At 34.8% G+C, this 24,535-nt stretch overlaps 1 protein-coding gene across 2 annotated transcripts; it reads right to left on the bottom strand.

Moving 5' to 3' along the window:
- Positions 1-3,242: 3,242 nt before the first annotated feature.
- RBBP6 (RB binding protein 6, ubiquitin ligase) lies at positions 3,243-24,527 on the bottom strand. Of its 2 annotated transcripts, XM_074196812.1 has the most exons (11): positions 23,089-24,527; positions 21,795-21,967; positions 19,246-19,349; positions 18,576-18,916; positions 16,714-16,810; positions 16,519-16,594; positions 16,371-16,425; positions 14,931-15,293; positions 14,500-14,601; positions 11,874-13,622; positions 3,243-10,005 (listed from the first exon to the last, which is right to left on the bottom strand). In XM_074196812.1, exons 1-11 carry the CDS (start codon positions 23,406-23,408, stop codon positions 8,427-8,429), a joined length of 4,959 nt encoding a protein of 1,652 aa, XP_074052913.1. In that variant the 5' UTR covers positions 23,409-24,527; the 3' UTR covers positions 3,243-8,426. The 2 variants fall into 2 exon arrangements, with proteins under 2 accessions (XP_074052913.1, XP_074052914.1); XM_074196813.1 differs by lacking the exon at positions 14,500-14,601.
- Between the last annotated feature and the right edge of the window lie 8 nt (positions 24,528-24,535).

The raw sequence follows: 24,535 nt of genomic DNA, 5'->3' as shown, positions 1-24,535 counted from the left end.
GGGTGTTAGCTGTTATTTCTGTGAAGATGGAAGGGCCATCTATTCTATACTATTTTGGTCCCCATTCCTTTATTATGCATATCCAGCAACAAATATAACCTTGTTTCTGTTTTATTTACCTCCATTTAGTATCTATATGGTATAGACAATAATATTCTTGATGGGGTTTATAATGAAAATTACAAGATTTTGGAGTTATAGTGTTGGAATTTCAGCTTTGTCATTTACAACTTGTGTGACCTAGGATACCCCTCTCTGAGTCTCAGTTTTCTTATCTTAGAAAGAATTGTGCTTGGTCCCTAGAGTTTCTTCCAGGCCCAAAGATAGAATGCTATGAATTTTTGAGACCCATGATCCTTATGGTCAAAGTCATTTATGAGCATGATGTCAGTCCTGTGAATCACTTCCAGAAACAGTTAAGGCTATCTAGGTACATTGTTAATTCCAGCTATTACTCCAAGTGGTTGAAGGGTTAGGAAGTTAGGACTTCTGGCATCCTGTGCCCAGGAAACACAAATCTCTCAGAGTTTACTGAACAATGCCTGACATGAATGAAAGCGAAGAGAACTAAATATAAATAAAAACAGAGAACTAGTAGACTAGTAGAGATGATTTAACAATCATTGATAGGAATCAAATTTAGCCTGGTGACCAGTTCCTTTCCTATTCCACCTAGGACTGGAGAAGAAATGGGAGTAAGCAGAAGCAAAATTATGAATTTAGGATATTCACAAAAGAAAAATTTTGTAACAATGAACAAGTACTATATATGAAGTCATCTTGATATTACTGCCTTCTATTCAGGAGATGGGGCTAATAAGGAATGTAATTGGGTGTCTTCTGGAAGAAGGTTGTGGTAGTCTCCAAAAGCTCCAAAATCTGCTTTAAAAGCTCAGGTCCCTGGGAGGCAAGATGGCACAGGATAGGAAGCAACCTAGGTGAACTCTCCCAATATTCTCTTCCAAACAACTATAAAATAATACCTAAAATAAAATTTTGGAGTGGGAGCACCAATGAAAGATGAAAAATGAGACATTTTTCCAGTCTAAGACAACTCAATAATTCAGCAGTTCAGGTCTGAGATACCAGAAGCTACAACAGTAGTAGCAACGCAACTTCTGGCACTCTCAACCCCAAAAAAGGGAAGAGCATCAAATACCTGGTCAGAAAGAGATTTTAAAAGAGATTTTAAACTGGGCGCAGCTGGTACTAAAAGGCAACTGTATTGCCAATATGTAATTCTTTTTTTTTTTTTTAGGTTTTTGCAAGGCAAATGGGGTTAAGTGGCTTGCCCAAGGCCACACAACTAGGTAATTATTAAGTGTCTGAGATTGGATTTGAACCCAGGTACTCCTGACTCCAGGGCTGGTGCTTTATCCACTACGCCACCTAGTCGCCCCCAATATGTAATTCTTGTTTGCATTCCAAGGCAGAGAAGAATAGCTGTTCTTGTGGTTAAAGGAGAGCAACAAGCCTGGGTCCAGTACCAGGGCCAGGAGGAACATCAGTGCTTGTAACTGCAGGAAAGCAGGAGCTCTTCCTGGAAAAAGGCCAAAGCACACATCAGGAGAGCAGTGACTTTGGAAGCACATTTTACTTGAAGACTCTTAAGAACTAGGTCTGAAAATAGCACAAAAAGACTACAGCTTGGGATTGTACTTTCCCACACCTAGCAGAGAAAAACCCAAATTTAACAAAATTCAAAGTCAATAAATAGGTTGGAAAAATGAACAAACAACAAAAAAACTTAATTATAAATAAATTTAGTAGCTTTCACATTAAAGAAGCAGAGAGCTTGGAATATGATATTACGTAAGACAAAGGAGCTAGGATAACAATCAAGAATAACCTACCCTGCAAAACTTGCTTTCGGCAAGTCATATTTTTGCTGGTCAAGTCTTGCCTTAATGTTGATGTTTGCTGAATGACCAGGTGATGGTTGCTGAAGGTTGCAGTGGTTAGGGAAATATCTTAAAATAAGACAAAAAAGTTTGCCATAAAGATGGACTCTTCCTTTCACTTTTACACTTAGTGATCATTGTATGGTTATTAATTGACCCAATTTCAAATTTGTTGTGTTTCAGGGAATAGAGAAACCCGAGGAGAGGGGCTGAGATGGGGAACAACTGGTTGACGGAACAGTCAGAACACTCACATTTATTAAGTTCATCCCCTTAAATGGGTATGGTTCATGGCATCCCAGAGTAATTGCAATAATTACACCAAAGATCAATGATCACACATCAGCACACCAAATATAATAATAATAATGAAAAAGCTTGAATTATAATGATTACCAAATGTGACAGACACAAAGGAGTGTACATGCTATTGGAAAAATAGTGCTGAAAGGTTTGCTTAACACAGGGATGTTACAAATCTTCAATTTGTGAGAAACACAAACAGTAAAGCACAATAAAATGATGTATGTCTGTATAGATTTCTTTCCCTCTTCCTTTCTCTTTCTTCTTTTGTTTTTGGCTTTTTTGTGATATGGCTAATATGGAAATATTTTGCATGATTTTACATGTATAATTGATATATTGCTTGTCTTCTGAATGGGTGGGGGAGGAGTGATGGGAGAGAATTTGGAACTCAGAATTTGAAAATATCAAAAAAAATAACTCTGCCCCTACAAAACCTCATTTCTTATTTATTGAATTTAACAAAATATACAGAAGTTATGCTTTTCCTTTATCTGCCTGGTGTCGTTGATTACAACTCACTGTGATCTTAGAATCTCAATTTTGTCTGTTCCCTTGCCCACTAAATAACTGACCTCCTTGACTATATAGCCTTCTCTCCTTTGCCTTTGGTCTTTCTTATTGGGACTGTACATTTTTGGACCATTCTATCCTCTTCCAGCTCCACATAATAGATCTGATTGAACTTCAACTAGAGCCACCTGCCATGGGGACTGCATTGTACTTATCAGTAAGGAGCTGCTGCTGAACATTGTTGGTGATTTCCTCAAAACAGTCTAATAATTCTGCCAAGGTGGAAGAAATGAATACACAAGTGTACAAAGAAAAGAATTAAGGGATGGACAGCAAAGCCAAAGAGTACAGTTGCCTTTCTATGGTGTTTTGTGTTCTGTTGGTACACTTCCAACTTGGGTAAAGAATCCAGGTGAGCATGATTTTTGTTTCCTTAATTATTTGTAATGCCATATCTTTTCCCACACTAGTGCCTGGAGGTTCCAGAAAGCATAAACACATTGTAAAAAAGTTCCCAAAATAAAAGGTTAGTCAAGTTTTTTTCAATGAGAAACTGTCATTCCCTTCTCTGACATAACCTTCTATCATGCCACTTTAGTCTACTCTTCACGCATGGCTGTGCTGGAATCAGCTTGAACTGACTTTGACAGTTGATAGTTCAATCTGCAATGAGCATTTCATCTTTGAAATCAGCAAATACTATAAATTAGGGCTTTATTGTTTGGTTGATTATCTAGATTTAAGAAAGTAATGGAGAAAATGTTAGTAATGCAGATTAAATTTAAAATTCTGTTGAGTGTAATTTTTGCCCTCAGGGAGCCTGTTATTAAAAATTTACCAGCATACCACTGCCTAAGTTCTAGGCTTTAAAATTTCTTCTTCACCCTTAACAAAACTTCCAGGAATAATCATCTTAGGCAGTAAAGAGAACATTTTTTTTTTTTTTTTTGTCGATGCAGGGACAGTTAAAGAGGTTCCCCTCAGAAGCCAGATGAGGTTTTTCGGAAGAGCAGGGCTTTGAGATCTGAGTGAAAAAGCACTGGAGTTGTCAAAAAAAAAAAAGTGAGGTGCAGCTAAGAGCTTAAGTCTTCCTTGAAGAACTCAGCAGATAGAAAGAAATGACTCTAGTGGCACTGAAACAATGGGAGTCCTGATGAAAAAGACTGGAGGTGGGGACTGCTCAAGGAGTAAATGAGGCTTATGACCCTAAGCAGGAGTTCGGAACTTTATACCTCCCTTTGCCTTATTCAAGACAGTCCTATACAGTCTTATTTTCCATATTGACCCAAGGGATAGGGTTTGCAACTTTGTTCCTTATAGGGTATATAGGGCAAGGATAAAAAAATAACAGAAGAGGCAAAACTATTAAAAGTAATACTTTGCTTCTTTTTTTTCTTTGCCAACGAGAATGACCTTTGAACTAAAAAATAGACAAAGTGCATTGAAACTCAAAATAAGTTTGGAGATATAAAAGAGAAGCACCCAGATGCTTTTGATGAGCTAAATTCACCAGGCCCAGATGAGCTGCATCCCAGGGTAATGAAAGAACAAACAGATTTAAGTGCTGGGTCTGTCAATAATTGAAAGATCATGGAGAACAGGAAAGTTGGTACAGAATTGACAAAGGGCAAATATTCTGATTTTCAAACAAAGCTTTCAGACTACAAGGTAATGAGCTCGATTTTGTTCCCTTGGAAGACTGTAGAGAATATATTATATTAAAGTGGTGGTTAATGAACATCTAAAAAAGAATAGGTCATGCTAAATAATTTCATTTTCTTTAAAAAGGTTATTAGATTTAAGATAAAGGAAATGCGGTATGTATAGTACATATACATTTCCCTGAATTTTACAAAGTCTTTGACACAAAAATCCCTCATCCTGTTTTTGCAGTTAAGATGGGAGACTAGTTATGGAAGGCAGCACGAGTTTACTTGCACTGTCACGAGTACTACCCAGTATCATTCGGCAATTCATGTAACCTCTTTGGGTTGGTTTCCTAATCTGCAAAATTAGGTTGGAGTGGATAACCTTTATGACTCATTCCAGGTCTAAACTTATGAGTCATAAATACACAGCTCATTAAAAATTGTTATAAACACATATATTATATAAATTGCCAGATCCAGAGTAGTGATTATTGGTACGTCAGCTTTTAAGTTTAGTGGAATTTACATTGATCTGTGCTTGGTTCTTTGCTGTTTGTTGAATATTTTATAGAGGGAATTCTCATTGAGGTAAAATTTGAATTAATAGATTTCAAAGCATTCCCCAATTCCAAGATTCTGTAGGAGACTTAAGGTGAGATTTATCAAAAAGGCAGCAATATACTTTGAAAAGCGGCTACATAGTCTGGGCATGACTACTTGCACTACAGTAGGAAGGAAATGAAAGTCACTGAGACAGAAGAGGACCTAGCAATAGATTGGGTTTCATGAGATGAGTGCAGGTATTGGAAGATTCTGAAATTACAATCATGGGTAACTCAGAAAATATTATTGCTTAAGAGGTCAAAGAGGGGCAGGTTTAAGAGGGAAAGATTAAGTCTTAAATAATTGTGTGTGTGTATGCACATGTACAAAAATTGATACTAATTTGGGACACTGACATTAATTGGGACATTCGGTTGTAAATATTCAGTAAGCAGTTACTTTATCATTGAATTATTGACCTTGGATTTTGAAATGTACTCATGAAGTGCAAATTCCAGGTGGACTTTCCAAATTTGAAAGGTAAGAGTCTGAGCATGGTAACACTTATCTATTGCTCAAAAGTTTGACCTGCCAAGTGATGAATCTGGAATGTACTGAGGGAGGTAATCCATGAAGTGCAGTGCATCTAAGATTTGGAAGGGCCAGTATATCTGGTGAGGGAATTCCCATGGATCTTGGGTATACCTGAAATTTCATGACTGGGGTGGGGGAGGTGAAAAATGATTGGTTAAGGCATTAACAGTATCCCTAATTGTAAGTAAATTTTTATGTATGAATTTGTATATAGTTAAGAATCATATACACACAAATGTCAATTTATACACACAAGCTGAAAATCATTTTACCTTTAAACTGTAATACCTATAAGGTAGATTGTATTATAGAGTATTCCTCTACACGGCAATTTTTGTTTTCAATACTATAAAAAGTGAATTTTATTTCAAAGGTCTGGATACTTATTTCTAGTAGCAGAGTGCAGTATTTCTGTATCTCTGAATTTTATTAATAAATTGCCAAGATCAACTTTTTCACATGGTAGCTAATCTTTTGGTGATGAATCAAAACTGATTTATTACCACATTCATACTCAAGTAATTTTAGGACCTGCTCTGTAAGCACAACCTTGGAATACTCAAACTCAACACTACACTATAAAGTACATCTTGTGCAATGATAAAGAAAAAAGATTATTTTGTCATGTGTCAATTTGTCAAATAACTCTCCACAATAGAATAAATTTTTACAATGTGAGGAAGAAAATTATAGTGGGCAGCTAGGTGGCATTGTAGATAGAGAACTGACCCTGGAGTCAGGAAGATCTGAGTTCAAATACAGCTCACTTAATAATTACCTGTGTGACCATGGGCAAATCACTTTAACCCCACTTGCAAAAAAGAAAAAACAAACTGTAGAATGAGAAAGTATCAACAGGCATTAATAGGTTCAGGGCATTTGTTTAAACACAGCAGTTCATCTTAAACCACTGTCTTACAAGTTTTCAAATTTGTTTACTAGGAATTTTCCCCATTGCAATATGGCTACAATCTTAAGCTTAAATCTTAAAAATTTAGTGGGAGAAAACATTTATTAAACTTAATGTTATGTCTGCTTTAATAACTTAAAAAAGACATCTTAGCATCACAAGATTTATAGTCCTTTTATTATTCCCTTCTCAAACTCCAATGAACAGAGAGGAGGGAGTCTCCAAAGGTTGTACTGGGAGAGTAAAATTCCAATAGGCTCTACACGAAGCAAAGTAAGATCCTTACTATCAACTACTACTTGAGGATCAAAATAATCAAGTGTAGAAAGGCACAGTATCAGTAAATTATTCGATGGCAAACTTTTAAAAACCTGTTTCCAGTACAAAGTAGTACTTAAGTTTTCTGAAAGTTTCCCTCACAAATGTATCTAAGAGCAACCCAAAGTCCCAGGTCTCTTAGGAGAACTCATTTCTCAAGCTGGCTACTCCTATGTATGACCTCTACTAGGATTCAGAGGGAATGAGGACAATTAACAGTTTTGACATTTCCTGTCACTACTACTACCACCTACCTCCTTGACTCATAGGATCAAGTCCAAATTCTTGAATTCCTCATTCTAATTTAATGTCTTTTCCCCAGGCATAAATCTCTCCTCCCAATTTACTCTTTTCTTCATACAACTCTTTCCACCTGATTCCTAATTGTTTGGAACCTTATTATTTGCTCTAGTTCGCATTGTTTTCAATTTACTTAGTGCAAATGTAGCAATTTGCATGCTGCTTTTTTTGACCACAATGTAAGATTAACTCTGGGTTCTTATAGGCTATGCCAGGAGCATGCACTTTGGCAGGTAGGGAAGATTACAGGTAAAGTAATGACTATTATAGTGGATAAAACCAAATTGCAGTGACTAATTGCCAGGATATTGTCACAGCAATTCATGAAAACCATGATGAAAAATGGAAAGGCAACAAAGGAGTGCCCACACCAAAGAAATCGTAGACCTTTTTGCTGTTATGTGCAACCAAGGAAAAGTCAAAATGACCTCTAGTTTTGCCATATTCTTACTATTTAGATTGTTAAATCTCTAGGATTTCAGATGCTATTCAATTTAGAAGGTCCCTTTATCTAAGGTATTGCACTTTTAAGACTGGAACTATATAAAACCTCAATTAAACCTATTTTATTTTTAGTGAACATTTGAGTAAACAAAGGTCTGATTTTATCACATCAGACTCATTAAAAGGAAAAACTCATCAACACAGCCAAGTCAATGATGAAGCTATGATGACTGAACAACTTCTAAAATTACTGAATAGAGCAGATGTTCCGAATTCAAATCAAATATTCTTTTTGGTTCAGAACTTTTATTGTCTCCCCTAAAATATGGAATAAGGATTAAATCACTTTGTTGAGTTTTAAAGTTAACTTTTTTGTTTTCTCATTTGTATTTTACTACTAAAAGAATAATACACATTCAGAAAAAAATATTCTTGGGTATTGTTAACCAAACTGATGAAAACAATCTATATTACAGATTCAAGGATACGTCTTGGGATTTTTTTTGCACTTTATGCAAATACAACACAATTGAAAAGTTTACTGAAAACTTTTATTGTAATCAAAAAGTGACATAACAGGGCTGTAATGAATTCTGCAAATCATTCTGCTGATATTTTAGAACGGATACCAGCTTTTTCTGCCAGGCAATTAAAAAAATTCAAATGTGAAAATTTCACAGTACAGTAAACTCCACCCAAACTAATTAATGGTGGCTAAAAATAAGATGCCCCAGGCAAAACCTCTCATGTTACATGGTCACAACTCACAATTCTGTACAAAAAGTTCGTGTTATAAAGCTCTGATGTAAAAATCAAATAATCAAGCAGCAATATTTTAAGTGCAGCACAGGGTCTTCCATGTCATTATTTACAAAGCTTGAATCTGTTTACATTATAACAAAATTTAATACAGATGACTTAGTAATTAAGTCAATTTTTTAATCTGTCATTTTATACTGTGACAGATTTAACTTTTTGGTCATCCTTTTCCTTCTCCTTTTCTTTATCTTTGCTTTTCTTGGATTTTTTCTTCTTATGCTTATGTTTTTGGCTCTTTTCCAATTCTAATTCAGTGCCTGTGTGTTTCTTATGTTTCTTATGTTTTTTATGTTTCTTGTGCTTCTTTTTTTCCTTTTTCTTTTTCTTCTTCTTGCTGTCTTGACTTTCTGCTGAGCTAGGGCTGCTACTGTGGCTTCGTGTTTGGCTTCCAGAAGGGCTATGACTTCGACTTCTGCTAACACTAGGACTACTTTGACTCTGACTTCTTACACCTATTTGGCCAACTACTGTAGCATCCATGCTCTCTTTAGCTTTCTCTGTCACCTTATCTTTCATTTCCTTAGGGTTTTTCCCCAAAGTTTCTTCCTCTTTTGCAGACACATTACTCTCACTGTCACTTTCATTATAGTCTGGTACAAAAGCAGCCTCATCAGTTTCTCTTGTTAAGTCAGAAGAAAGTCGAGAAGAGTGACTTAACTGGGGCTTAGGTTTGACAACAGTCTTATCGTTCTGTCCAGCAACATGCTCTTTTTCAGTTTGTGTCTCTGGTGAGCTATGCCTACAAAATAATTTATTTCCACTTAACTCTTTCTCTTTATTGTTCTTTGTTTCTGATACATGCTTCTCTCGCTCTTTAACTGGATTTTTGTCTACAGATTTATTGTCATCATTTGAGCGTTTGGAATCATGAGCAGCTTTGTGATCATATGGTCTTCTGTCCTTTGAAGGACTAGAGTTGCCTCTTTTTGATTCTCCTACTCCTTTTTTAGGCAAATCTGTCCTTTCATCCTTCAGTTTATTTTTCTGACCCAACGAAGATTCTAATTTAGTTCGAGAAGGAGAATCTTTTCTTCTTGTTAAGTCACTCCTTTCATCTCTCCGTTTGGAACCAGAGTGATCCCTGTTATCATAGTCTACTTTTTTGTCTCTATTAGGAGTAAAGTCTTTACTTGAAGAACCACGCCCAGAATCATGCTTATCTGAAGTTCTACTGTCTTTGGATGATTGAGAAAGACTTTTAAAGTTTCCTTGTTCATTTATACGATCTACACTAGTATCTTTTTCTGTCTGAATGGTGCTTTTCCTTTTTTCAGAGTTTTCCTTATCTGACACGGAATGATCCCGATCTTTGGTTTTTCCTTTTTCACTGGATGAACAAGTTTTTGAACTTTTGGCCTCATGCTGTACACCTTCATGGCTTACTTCTTTTGTGGGCTTCTGAATTTTCTCTGATGGCTCATTTTCTTTTTCAATATGCTTAACAGGATTCGATGGCTTAGTGCTCACATTTTTTATAACACTAGCAGGCTTTCCTACACTTGACACAGCTTGAGTAGATTTAATGTCTTCCTCTTCGGATTCAAAGTCATCTTTGTCCCACTTAGACTGAGGAACTTGGATCATAATAATAACATCTTCAGCAGGAGCTGTATTATCATTATTATATTCTTCCATGGTCTTAATGACAGTTCGCTTTGTGTCCGTTTTTTCTTCAGACTTCCTTACAGGGCTGCCTCCAGTTGAGCTTGTACTAAAGGAAATTAAAACATTAATTGGTATTTAAAATTTAAGCCCTTTTCACAGACCAGTAAATTTTCATTTAAAGATGACTAATGAAGTATTAATTTTTACTTAAAGACTTGAAAACATTTAAAAATTGGCTTTTTAAGGAATATAACACATGAGATATACAGAAATTAAACATTAAGCATTGATCTTAGTTTAATATTCAATTCTAGAAATAGACAAAGAATATTTTCTTTCTCAGTAATGTTTCAGTGATGATTCTTGTTCTAAGTAGGTGGAGTAGGCCCCACCCTCAAGAATCTTATGATTGGTAGTATCCTATATCAATAGCATTTGTTTTTACATAAGCAAAAAAGGATAAGACAGGACTCAGTAATAGTAAATGATACCTAATCTTGCCCTAACCACCAATATAGACCAGTATTTAATAATAAAATCCTCTGATGACATCAAGAAATCCTGTTATGATGCAGTTTCCTTTGTAACATTCCTAAGGAACTAAACTGATTTCCTTTAATAGTAATACTTCTATAATCTTGCTTTCTCAGATATCAAAGAATATTAGAGAAGACATTTCTTTACTCCATTAAATTGAAAAGTCTTGAATATTAGATAACTGGTAATTTCTATGCATGTGAAGGATATAAGTTTGATGGTCTACTCCAAGTTATTTGTCACTGACTCAACATAAGCTATCACTGCTTATCACTGCAGCATCTAAATTCTAAATGACTTTTTTTCCATACTCTACTTCATATAAATCAATTCTTCTATTTGTTTTAATTGAAAATCTAGAGTCTATAAAACCTTGAAGGCAAGGTAAAGGGATAAGCATGGACTATATGCAGTTACCCAAGGACAGTTACAGTAGTGTGGCATGACCGCTCTGAGTTATCTTGTTCAACTTACTTTCATTAATTTAAAACTAAATGGGGAAAGTCTAATCAATTAGTGAATTATTATCAAAGACTGAATTACAGACTATTCAAAGAAATAGTTTTATTACACCAAGTAACTCAAATTAGCCACAAAATATTGCCTACATAATCCAAGAGCAATTCTGAAACTTTTGGTCTTGACCCATTTATAGTCTTAAAAATTACTGACAACCACCACCTTCCACCATCAAAATAAGTTTTATTGTGGCTTATAGCTATCAATATTTACTATTTGTGTGAAATTATAACATCTTAACAGACTAATTATGAAAATAGTTTTAATAATTTGATTATAATTTATAATTATATATTAGTTAAATATATTAATTAAATATATAATTATAATTTTATAACTTATATGAATTGTTCATCCAAGGGTCTCAGGGACTCCTATGATTTCCCAGATTACACTGATAATTGAGGTAAAAGGGAACTATTTCATGAATTCAATGAACTATAACATGAATTTTAAAACAAAGGATAAAACTTTCTACATATGAAATGTTTTTGTCTCATTGGGAATGTAGTCCCAATTACCAGAATCGCAAATTCCTAACATCCCTGATGAGTAGTCATCTCATTTCTGCTTGTTAAGCACCTGAAACAGCTCATTATACTTTTGACTAGATCTATTAAACTTTTACAAAGAGTAGGTCAGCTCCTTTAAGCTTTCACTCATTGATCCTGGTTCTGTTCTCTAGGATGAAGCAGAAAAATCTCTTTTCCATAGGTTATCACTCAGATACTACATGGAATCAAGAAATCAAGTTACTCATCAGCAAAACCCATTTCCAAATGGATAAATGAGCAAATCTGTTTCCCCAAAGATAGTGAAATGAGCCAGATCCAAATTACTAAAATATTAGTAGTACTCTTATAAATGAAACTGAGTTGTTATTACAGAGCTGCAGTGAACAACAACAAAAAAGATTACCTGGTATAATCCACAAGAGTTGAACTAGATCCTTCAGTAGCTGTTACTTTTCTTCTTACTTTTCCTTTAACTTTTTCTTGTTTAATTTTATTGGATGTTGGCTCCAGTTTTTCATTGAGTTCTTTTGCATTGGGCAGATTTTCTCCACTTCCAATTTTTTTCCCTGTTTCTCTGTTGAGTTTTATCTTTTTGGCTGGGGCAGTTAACACAGCTTTGTCTTTTTCTGGGGTCCGATCCGTTTTCTCAACATCTGGCTCAATTTTGCGCTTTGGTGATGGCTTCATCATTTCAGCAACTTCTGGTTTAGAGTTTTTCAATGAAACCTCATGTTCTTTATCCACACTCTTTTCTTCAGCTTTTCTTTTTCTTTTTTCTGGCTTGGCATCAGTTGGCTTACTTTTCTCATTAGTCTTTTTTGACTTTTCCTCCTTGTTGGTTAACTTTTCTTGTTTGGCATCTTTTGAATATTCCTTTTTAACTTTTTCCTCCTTGATGGATTTAATTTCTTGATGTTCTTTTGTCATCTTGGGGTGAGCTTTTCTAGGTGTACTAATGGTCTTTTCATCTTTCTGGGAGGAGGATTTAGTACTCTCTGTCTTTGGCACCTCCTCTTTGGCTTTTTTGGATGGTGGTTCAGATCTTGGAGACTTTTCTCGCTCTACATCTATTTTTTCCTGAGATGCTTTAACAGGTTTTGTGCTCTCTTTTTTGGAACCAGTAGCTCCTTCATTTTTACGTTTAGTCTTGTCACCTTTTGCTTTTGGTTTGTCTTTTTCTTTCTTTTCCTTTTCTGATACTGGTTTAAAAGTGATTGATTCTGCCTCCATAGGCTCATCTCTAACAGGGGTGGCATCATCTCTACTAGGGAGAATAAATAAGGAGTCTGTTTTAATATCTTCCCCACCTACAGGTTCTCTTTGTTTTCTAGAACTCTCTAATAACTCTGTGTTAGGAAAGCCTTCATTTTCTTCCCCCTTTCTTCTCTTTCGATGTTTCTTATGTTTATTTCCTTTTCCATCTCCTGGTGGATTTTCACTCTCCTTCTCTTTTGACTTGGCATTATCTTTCATGGTGTGACCATCTCTTGCTGAAAGCTTTTCTGGATAATTGCCACCAAGGTTGCGACTTCGATGACCTTGTACACTAGAATAATCTTCCCTGCGACCTCGAGCAAAGGGAGAATTCTCTCTTCTGTTGCCCAATGGTCCAAATCTCTCTGGAGAAAAGTTCTCCCTATTTGCTGGAGGTCTGGGCTGTGCTCCAGCAGCATAACCTTTGTAATATTTTTCATACCACTCTCTGTAATTTCTTTCCCATTCTCTGTAACGTTCTTTTTCAAATGGGTCTCTAAAGTCAACATTCCTACCATAGTAAGCTTTTATATCATAAGGTGGTGGAACTTCTCTGTATCTGTTAAAGTATTCACGTTCTGTTTCTCCTTGAGGTATATTTCGTTTATTAGGAGACTGTCCCCTAAAAACTGGAGGAGATCTTGATCGTGAATGGTATCGTCGATATGGGGGTGACCTTGATCTGGAGCGGTGATATCCATGAGACCTGGATCTTGAACGATAATTTCGACTTTTCCCTCTACCTCTTCTGGGATATGGAGGTGATCGTGAATAAGAACGAGAATGCGAACGGCTAAAGGATCGAGAATAAGACCGAGAACGTGAAGAACCAGATCTTGATTTAGAATAGGTATATGAACTTCTTGAATAAGAGGAGCCACTATATGGGGATTTAGACCTGAAAACAAAACAAAAAGAAAACCCAGGATTGAGGAATACAAATCAAATGCAGCTTTTTCAACTTCTAATCTCTCTTTTCAGTTTTCTGCTTTTTCTATAACTGTCATATTTTTAGTTTATCTAAGGAGACAGTGACCTCTACTGGTATGTGAATGATAAGAAAACAAGGGTAGTCCATAGACAATCTGTTCAATGAAGGCAAATTCCAATCAAATGAAATGTAGTGCGCTAAACTGTAACATGCTGTGACATACCTGAAGACATTAATTTTTAAAAGCACTTAAGACTAGCTTTATTTTCAATTTGCTAAGTTGAACATTTGTGACAATACTCTGTCAAATATTTAAAAAAGAATAAAATAACAAAATATCAAATAGCTAGGTGGCTGGCTTTTAAAAACAATCAAATCATAATCAGTTGTAAATTTTAAAGATAAAATCCTTAAAATAAACTTTTAGGGGAATACTAACTGCTTTGCTATTAATAGACCAATCTATACTGAAGCTTCATAATTACTCAGGTTAATATTCCAACAAAAAGTCATAACCTTATGTTGAAATAGTGCTCAAAGATTTAGCCTACTTCACCATATAGACAACTTCTACAGGGAACAACTCTATGGAAGAGTAATTTAATTCCCGTAATCTCTTATTCTGAAAAATAGGAATTACAATGAAAACTTTAAATCAATCAACAGATGACAAGAAATGTTAGTTTTCCATTTCTATCAATCTAGATTGAATTATATAGACAAAAATACAATCTTGTATTCAGATATTTTCTTGACTATCCAGTCCCATTTTTTTTAAATCTCCTATCTAGGTGTCCTGCTAGATTACTTTTTATTCTATCATGAAGGCTTACAAAACACTAACCTTGAAAATGAGCGCCTACGCTCCTTTTGAATCTTTTTGTATTCCATCAATTCCTTAGCAAAATCATTTGTAAACTCATCTAGTTTGGACTTTTTCTTTTCCCTAGTAAAATAAAGTTAAAGAGTAAACGTTAACAAGAAACTGTGTAAGAACTAACAAGACAAATATAATTAGATCATGAAGCAAATGAATGAAATAGTTCATTTTAAAACAGTAACTAGGAATCCCTAATAAGTTTTTTGGATGCCTTGTTTTTATGTGGTTTACCTTTTTTCTAAAGAGCACACTGGAAAATATTTCCACAAGCACCCATTTTAATTTATACTTATCATTAAACTGAATATATATATATATATATATATGTGTGTGTGTGTATATATATATATGTAAAAATATATATATATATATATAACTGCAAATTAAATACTCACTCCTCTTTTAGTCGTCTTTGCTCTCTGTAGAACTCTTCCCTGGATAAGGGTGGAGCTTGCGTTGTTGGGATAGTATTTGAATGAGCTGTTTGTACTGCTGTTGATACCCAAGGTGTTGATAAATTTGCAGGTGCTGGAGGGAAACCTGGAGGAGGGACACTGTAGCCAGCAGGTGGTGGTTGCCCAGGTGGAAACTGCGGAGGGAACTGGGGTGGAGGAACACCTGGAGGGAGAGGAAGTGTGTGGGGAGGTGGTGGATATAAAGGAGGTGGTGGTACAGGTACAAACACGGGTGTTGCTGGTAGTGATGGGCCTTGAGTCCTCTGTGAGCGTTCACCATGGTGTCGTCCTCGGTTTATGCTTCTAAAAGAAAAAAACAAATCTCTTAAGTCATAACTAGCTCACATTCACTTGGGATCACAGTATAAAAATTGTTTTTACGAATACAAAAACCCCATGTTCTTCAGATTTAAGTATATACTTTGGATTCTACTCAGAACTGAATAGATTTCTTTTGTTATTAATTTACTCAGCAAGCCCAATTTTATTAGTACAAGAAAGAGAGGGAAAATATTTAGCCTCTTTGGAAAATAAATGCTTATAAAAGTGTGAAAGACTGTTATATTTATTCGATCAATCACTAAGTGTTTATTAAACACCTATTATGTAGTATCACTGCAGATACAAAGACAATAAAATGAAGCAATCCCTCTCTCAAGGAACTCAATCTCTAGAAAGGAGAAGACAATAAGTATACCTATGTTCAAAATATACAAGGTATATATTAAGGTTACAAAGTAACTTGGGGAGAAAAGACAAGGAGGATCAGAAATAGCATCATAAAAAAAGACAGAATTTAAGGTGAGTCTTGAAGAAAACTAAGGATTCTAAGAGGTGAATGTGAAAAAGGCATAGAGGAGAGAGGGGCAGTTAATGAGAAAGAACAGAAATGAGATATGTCATTCATGAGGAATATTAAGGCCAATAGTTTGTGTGCACAGTAACCTTAGATATTTTCTAGTACAATTTACTCATTTGATAAATGAAGACCCAAAAAGGGGAAATTGATTTGCAAGGTCTATTGCCTCATTAGCAATGGAGTTGGGAACTTGACCAGGTGTTTTGACTCCTGGTTCAATGCTCTTTCTACTGATGATTCTTACTAAAGCGGTACTTGACAAAATCTATTTGGGTCACACATCCAGTGGCAATAAGAAAATGAAATTATGTCCTCATATATAATAAAATTGTACACTTAAGATATGCAAAACATTTTACTAAATCAGATGAGGCATTAATATGTTCTCAATCAGTGAAGTCTAATTTAAATTTTATATTAAGCTTTCATCTATATCTATATCTATAAATATATAAATAAACTATATTCAACTACCTAGCTTAAATGTATTTATTTGACAATTTCCTTGCAAATATACTTACGGTTCCCAACCAGGTCTACCACCAGCAGAACGAGCAGCATTTATTCTTACTGGACCTTTGAACAGATAAATAAAGAGTACATGTTAAATAGGGCTAAAAATAAATTTTCAAAAAAAAAAAAATTTTAAACTAATGTTTTGGTCCTTACCAGTTGTAGGTATCAACTGTCCATGCAAAAGGGACTGTCCAAGCAAAGGTGTTCCAAGTACAGGCACCTGATAGCCCTTGTGAAAAATCACAACGGCAGAACAGCAAAAGACAAAATAAAACAAAAATAAAATTGTCAATTGTTATTATTTAAAAACCCCAAAAGCTCAAAAAACTCAATAACAAATAGATTTACCTTTTCTTCCATTAGTGCACTAATTGCTATAGATGAGGAAGCTTTAGGATGGTCTGATACCAAGGCTGCAGCAGGTATTATTTTATTATCAGGATCACTAGAAAACATAAGATAATTTTTGACAATATAAAGATCAATAGGAGTGGTTTAGGTAACAGTGTAATTAATAGTTTAAGCTTCAAAATGTGAAATCTTTTATTGTATCAATCTATGTTTCTATAAGTGCACTGGAAATTGAGACTCTCAGAGTTACAAAATGATATAGCATTAATTACTACACTACTGGAAATAATTTCAGGTAACATACTACATCTCACTGATATGCTATAAACTATGCAAAATATAACTTCTATCTTCAAAAAGTTTATGATGAACTACTATCAACTTTAAGGAAGAACCATGTTGGATACAATAGAACCAATGTTAATATGTAAAAAAATCAGTATGGACTTAAAATATTTCAATTGGTTTTATATGTGCCTGTAAATACTATTTGCTCAGGCAAGGATGTCTCAAATCATTTTCTTCTAGAAGTGAAGGTGCCAAAAAAAAAGTAAAAACAAGACTATGGTCACAAATGTTAAGATTATATAATCAGGATATCCTTCAATCTTAAATCAGCTTGAGATACTGCAGAACAGTTTGTACCAGTTAAGGGTCTTTAAAAGAGTTATGTCGCTATTATAGAGAACCAGCAACATGTAGGAGGAAAAAAACTAATGGTCTGGGAATCAGAAGACTTGAATTTTAGTCATGACATGACTTTGCCACTTGTTACATGATTTTAAATAAATTAGTTTCAAATTAATTTCTCTTGGTCTTTGTTCACTCACCTATAAAATAAGGTTAGAATAGGTGATCTAAGGATCTTTTAATTTGAAAAACACCTGCTTTTTAGTACTACAATGTAAAGCTGCTCACTGCAAAAGCTAGAGGGAAATTTAGAAATTACCTGTGATAGCTGATAAGAGATAAGAAAAATGGGTATATTTAAGAAACAGACTTGGAAATGGAAAGAAGAAAGTAAACAATGATTCAAAACTTCCTATGCAGTAGGTAAGATAGATGTCATTTCTTTACCATGGTGGGAAAATCAAACCTGGGAAGACTTTTAAATGGGGGGGGGGTTACAAAAAAAGTAAAAGAGTCACAACTTGCCCACTAGGATCTTACAGTCTAGTCAATGCTACCAACATGGATGCAAATAAATGATGACAATGAAAAAAGAGAGCTATGTTTCAACTTCATATGAATAGAGACACAAGAAATCAATGTTAAATGAGAAAAGGTGGGTGGAATTTGTTGAGTTGTGAGAGTCAAAGACAAAGAAACAGATAAAATCTCTTGTGGAAGAAAAACAGAAGAATCAGCTAAGGGGATACCTTACAGTTAACAGGTGAAGTAAAGAAAAGAAACAACCTTTGGACAATGAAGAATAATTATAGCTGCCTGTCCCTGTCTTAAATAGGGAAAAGTAGTGGGCTAGGAGCCAAGATATTCTGGTGCTTCCTTATTACTCCATTCAACTCTTCTCATTGCTTCTCTAAGTCCAAGAGGGACAAGTTCAACCTCTGAGAAACTCAGCTATACATAACTTCAAACTCCTCTGAACTCCTACAACATTTATAATCTGTACAACTAATTTGGTACTTATTATTAATTAGGACATTTTAAGTCCTTTTCATGTTTTGTCTTTCATGGCTTTGCTTCATATTTCCTTTTAACTTCAAATGGTCCTACCATACCTAAACTTAATAAACAATGACCAATGTGCAGCTCAAAAAGGGAAACAAAAATAAGAAAAAGAAAAATTACAATAATATTTTCAGTTATTTTCTAATATATGAAACACAAACACTTACCGAAAAGGTCCATCTGGTTTTTCTGAATGGACAGATATAGACACTGTGGCAGTTATATCAGGAACTGGTGCTGGAGTAGAAGGCTGATTTATAGGTACAGCAGATGATAGGGAAGACTGATTAGGAGTCATGGAAGATGATATAGAAGTAGCAGCATGAGTAGATGCAGATGTCACTGGAATCATTAAAGGGTCCTGTTGTCTTGAGATTGGAGGTCTCATTAGGGGCTGTAGGTTCCGCTGAATCAGTGGTCTGGGAGGTGGAATTGGAGGTGGTGGTGGGGGTATCTGCTTTCGAAGCCTTTTAGTATAGCCAGTTTCATTTTTGAAGTTATTAACCGCCTATAGAAACCAAACATATTAGGTTAAAAAATAAAACTTAATCTAGTATGTTACACATGTAGAATTTTCTTAGTAGCCAATGGAAAGAAGTCCTTTTATATTGGGGTGGGGAACCTTTTTTCTTCTGCCAAGGGCCCATTTGGCAGAACAACATTTGCCTGCTATATTTGGTAAAACATTTAACTCACCCCTAAAAAGTTCCTAGATTTATTGAACTTCTAGTCCTGTCTGTGGATGCTATGGCAGTGAAAGACCAAATGGACCACGGGTCAGATGTTCCCTGCCCCTGTTTTATATTGAAGAGAAAATATAAGACAAGATATATTTACCTGGCGTAAAAATTTGTTGGCAATTAAAGCATCAGGAGATACATCATTCTGATGACAAGTTGGACATGTATGTTCATCTGATTCTAGTAATGCTGTTCTTATACCTGTGTTTCAAGATAATTTGAGTTATAGAAAGGATAACAGGTTCATGATCATACCATTTATTTAACAAGCACACTTATCAAACCAGCTCTTTTATAAAACCTATGTTGATATATTCTGCTATCTAATAATCCTATACTAATTTGAGTGCTAATTTGAATCAGTTTCTCCCTTCAGATTTCCTACTAAAAATTCTTCATTCTAGAATTTAGATTTAGGATATCAAATACTTCAGGTGAAATAAGAGTTAATACTAACCATTATTAAAAATGTTGGAAGGAAACAATAAATGCTGATTAGCTTACTGTATCATTCTAGAAGGCTGATAAATTTTGGGGTCACTTCTTATGAAATCATAATTTAATGTGTGGCTAGAATAAAATACAAAACTTCTGAAATACTAATCCCTGATATAGCTACATTGAAGAAAACAAGTCAAAGGTGTTGAAAAACAACATAGAATTTAGTGCTGAAAGGGATCTTCAGAGGTCATCGTCCCATCTCTTACATTTTACAAATAAGGATAATAAGTCCAAAAAGGTTATATGACTGGCCCAAGGTTACACAGATAACAAATGGCAGAACTGGGATTCAAACTCCTATCTTCTAATTCTAAATTCAACATTCTATTTACCCTGGGAAAATGACTTTACTTTTCCACATAGTAAACAAAAAATACATTTTCATGAAGGAAAAAAAAACCCCACTTCAAAAAGACACTCCTCCTTCTCTCAACTCCATTTATTTTTTAAACTAAAGAATAAAACAAGCAAGGAAACCTTGGTGGTAACAAAGAATGACGATTAGCTCCCAACTAAAAATTATGGCCCAAAAGGAATCTGGGAATTACACCTTGCAAAAAGTTTCAAAAATCCAATAAGAGGTTAAATCTTCTAGAATTTCTTTTTCTTTTGAAAGGCAGTGGGATTAAGTGACTTGCCCAAGGTCACACAGCTGGGTAACTATTAAGTGTCTGAGGCCAGTTTTAAACTCAGGTCCTCCTGACTCAAGGGCTGGTGCTCTATTCACTGTGCCACCTAGAATATCTTGCAATCACAGGACAAATCTAGGCATTAAAGATAAGTATATAAGACTATTTTCAACTTTCCTAAGGAAAATGTCAATGAGATTCCTACTCGCAAACTGTCTTCTAATGGTTTTCGGAATGCACAGGATATTCTAAACCTAATCTAGAAACTAACTGTTATCACCAACCTCTTTTGATTATTTACCCAAGACAACTCAAGAGTGAAAATGGGAACAATAGATTAACTGCTATTGTTTTTTTCTTTGGCCTGTGTATTAGAAAACTGGCAGATTGCTGAAGATAAGATGAATAATTATAGACCAGGAAGTCTTTCATATTGGATAAACCAAAAGAAAAGATGATAAAGAATATAATTTCTGAATAGTGTTGGGTAAATAATCTATGGGCGGGAGAGAATCCTATCTTTATTAAGGAAATCCCACCTAATTAATCTGCTCCAGTGCTTCAAGTAAGCAGAAGAAAACGGATGTATGCAATATAGGCCATTTGAAATACCCTTAATCAAGTCCCACAAAACCTTTTAAGAAAATAAAAGCACTGAGTCATCCTAAGATTAGGGTCCTGTTTTTATTATGGACAAAGAAATGATTTCAGGGACAGTTAAAGCACAGGGATTAAACACATACCTCTGCAAATTATTTTATGAAAACTCATTGTTTCTGACCTATTACAATCCAATTCACATCATCTCCGAGGGACTTGCAGAAGCAAGATGAATGGTTGAAAAGACATTCCATGTAATAAACTGTGGGTAGTGGGTATTTTTTCATTACAGTGTGGAATAAGGATGGGAAGGAGAAAATTGACTACAATACATCTCTTGTAACTGGAAAAAGGTACTACCTTTTGGATTAAAAACAAAGTATTGTTTTAAAAGCATAGGTGAAAAAAATGACCATCATAGATGAGATTGGCTTGCTAATTAAAAGAAATGATGTATCGCTAACTTTTTGAAAGTGACATCAGGAATGACAATTATTTAACTTCCTACATCACTGTCCAAGAAAGACAGGACTAGCTGGGACAAGCAACAGGACTGACCTATGAATTTGGCAAGTCATTCTTACAAACCAGAATCCTCATCTTGTTATAATAAAACCACAAAAATGTTACATTCCTTTTTAGACAAAAATGATGATTATAACTGGTCCTATCTACTGCTGCAAACACATACATGAAAACTGAAATCCAAATAAATGAATACTCATGAAAGTAGATTTTTACTTTGCTGAATGCTTCTCCATTCAATACTTAATTTCTTACCTGTGATAAAGACAATATTTCTTATCTCCTCATTTTTATAAACATTCAGTTGCAACAAGTGGGATACATAAAATAGCATGGACAAATCCTAATGAGATTATTTTTGAAATAATCTTCTAGGTTTAACTGAACTTACATTCATCACAATAACTGTTTCCACAGCAAGGTATGACAACTGCATCAGTCATTATGTCTTTGCAGATTAGACATAATAATTCATCTGGAATAGGGTCATCCTCTTCTGATGAAGAGGATGGTTCCTCTGGTAGGAAAGGTGGTTTTTCTTTCTTCCCTATGGCATATGCCTCTCTGAAATAAAAGAATTTAGACCTTTAAAAAGACTTTTGTCAATAAGGTATAGCATTACCTATATCATGCCACATAATCCATTTACATAATGGAGAGCAAATGTAATACCAAGCGATGAATTATAGCCACTTGAGTCATTCAACAGAAGAGCAAGTTAGACAAAATACCATATGTTCAAAATGATCAGGGAAGCAATTTCTTTAAGTAGCTCTTTGTAAACTATGTAAAAGGGTTCTTGGGGAGAGTGATTAATGCTAGGTAAATCAAAATCCTAATTTTTTGGGAGATGGGGAACGACGACAATGACTAATTTAGAAAGCTTCTAATAATTTTCACAAATGAGGAAAGTGAAGTCCAGAGACATTAAACTATGCCCAAGATCATAAAGTCTGTCAGTCATAAAATATGAATTAAAACTCAGATCTCTGGAAATATAGTCCAGTCATCATACTGGCTTCCTAATTTTTATTAATTTCCTTAAAAAAATTTTTTTCCTATAGCCTTTACCATGTCACCAATACCAATCTTTGTCAGGTTAACATAAATAAAATGAAAAAACTACAATTAGTATTAATATCACAATACACAAGAGACAGTTTTAAGGGAAATATTTATATCATCACCATGCATATCTATTCATAGTAAGCAGCAGCAGATTTCAAGACAGGTCTATATTATGATCAGTGTTGAAAAAATGTATTCATCTATTCATAGTCAGCATCATGAAATATAATTGCCTTATAATTGACTAAATGATTGGGATTTTGAACATGTGCTACAAAGAGATGAAATGACACTCCACCAGACATTCCTTGACAGTCTCATCTGGGTGTACAATGTGTTTAGCAGAAATGTATTATATTTAAATGTGCTCCAGAACTGAAAACCCTTCTGGTAAATTTTAAATGATCACCAAAAAGCCATTAGATTCCAAACATCACTACTCCCTCCCCCTGCAACCACCCTTCTTTCCCTTGCATAAATCTAACAAATTTGTAGAACAGGAATGTCAGGCCTTAAGTTTTTAAAGAAATGCCTTTCCATTTCATTTAAGGAACAGTGTGTAGCTCTCAATGCGGAAAATGAAAGAATCTGAGCTGTACGTATTGGTAGTAGGGTACCTTAGGTGTGTTATTTGTGTTGCAGCTGCTCCATAGACATCACCACGATTCCAGAAATAAGTATCAATTTGCTTATGCCCCATTGTTCCCAATTTGTGAAAGAGGAGTCTCCCACTGCCCAAGAGAGAGAAAAAAAAAAAAGAAAAAAAAAGAGAAGAGGAGGAGAGGATAGAAAAAAGAAAGAAACAGAAGAGTCTGAGTTGCTTACCAGCGGTGTTAGTGGAGAGGGTGAAGGTTTCATTTAAAAATATTTTGGTCTCCCATCTCTCCCCAATATATCTGTTGTGTGTTTGGCACAAAGGGGTTTTGTATTTCAGCATTCAAGAGGGGTTTCAAAAGCAGAGGTTAATTATTAGTTGGGGTTCACAGGCAATGTTAATTTTTCCACCACAACTTATATTCTTTTAACCCATTTAAGTAAAATATAACTGAATCGGTCTGCTCTTAAAATATAGTGTCTGGGCTGAAATAACAATTTCAGCTTAAATTTGTTTGGAAATTTCTATATAATGTCTTTGAAGTAGAGACAGTTATATGCTCAAGCTGCTTTGATATGAAACCACAAAAACACAGGACAGTGATTGATATAAAGTAGATGGTATGGGTAAGTGAGTAGGGCACAAGTGGGGAGGGGGGGGTGAAGTTGAGAAAAAAAAAAAACAAACACAACAACTTCATTTAAAGTTCTCCATAAACTATTCTGTGATCTAAAACAAGTATTTTCAATGTTTTCTTGCAATTTTAATCTTTTGATTCCAATTTAAAAGTTCATATCGATTTCAATATCTCTTTCTTGACTCATGGAACTATCATAAAAATTTACTGAATGTTATATTAAGGAGCGTTTTGTTTCTTCACTTTAACACTACAGAAATCATTAAAAAACTCCAACCAAAAATACCAAAAGTCCAATGATCTGAAGAACAAAGGATATCTACATTTTATTCCTCAGAATAGTTTATCTTCTCATACAGCTTTTTAGGGTTGTAAGACAGTTTCAAGAGTATTAAGATCAACCTCAACCTGACCCTTAAATTCCCTCTGCAGCATCTTTGACAAGGGGGTTAGCCAACCTTGTGCTTCAGTATCTCCAAAGATAGGCAATTTGGTTAACTCTCAAAGTAGTTCATTTGACCAAACTTTAAATATTAGTCAATTATTTCATTATATCTAACACAAGTCAGTCTCCCAGCAGATGCCCCTCCTAGTCTACCTATCAGGGCAAATCAAAAAAAAGGATCTACTTTATCTTTTATGTGTAACAATTCAGATGTCAAATGAAATAGTTCACCAGCTGACAAAACTAATTTTCTGGACCTTGACACTACCTGTTCCCCTTAATCTTCTTAAGAATGCATGACACTAAAAGTAATCATCAGTAAACTTTTAAAAATTACAACCAGTTTTTCCTAATGCCTAATCTTCCTGAAGATAAGATTTTTAAAAC

The sequence above is a fragment of the Macrotis lagotis genome, chromosome 8 (assembly GCF_037893015.1).
Source record: "Macrotis lagotis isolate mMagLag1 chromosome 8, bilby.v1.9.chrom.fasta, whole genome shotgun sequence".
In the NCBI taxonomy this organism is placed as follows: domain Eukaryota; kingdom Metazoa; phylum Chordata; class Mammalia; order Peramelemorphia; family Peramelidae; genus Macrotis; species Macrotis lagotis.
This window is presented reverse-complemented; position numbering and strand designations above follow the sequence as displayed.

Bases quoted from the DNA above. Each gene is read 5' to 3' on its own strand.
- RBBP6 (XM_074196812.1), bottom strand. From the start codon at position 23,408: ATGCTGAAATACAAAACCCCTTTGTGCCAAACACACAACAGATATATT. The intron at 16,811-18,575 runs GTAAGTGTTTGT...TATGTTTTCTAG, and splicing joins AAACCAGATGGACCTTTTCG to TGATCCTGATAATAAAATAA. The intron at 13,623-14,499 runs GTTAGTGTTTTG...TTTTGTTTTCAG, and splicing joins CGTAGGCGCTCATTTTCAAG to GTCTAAATCCCCATATAGTG.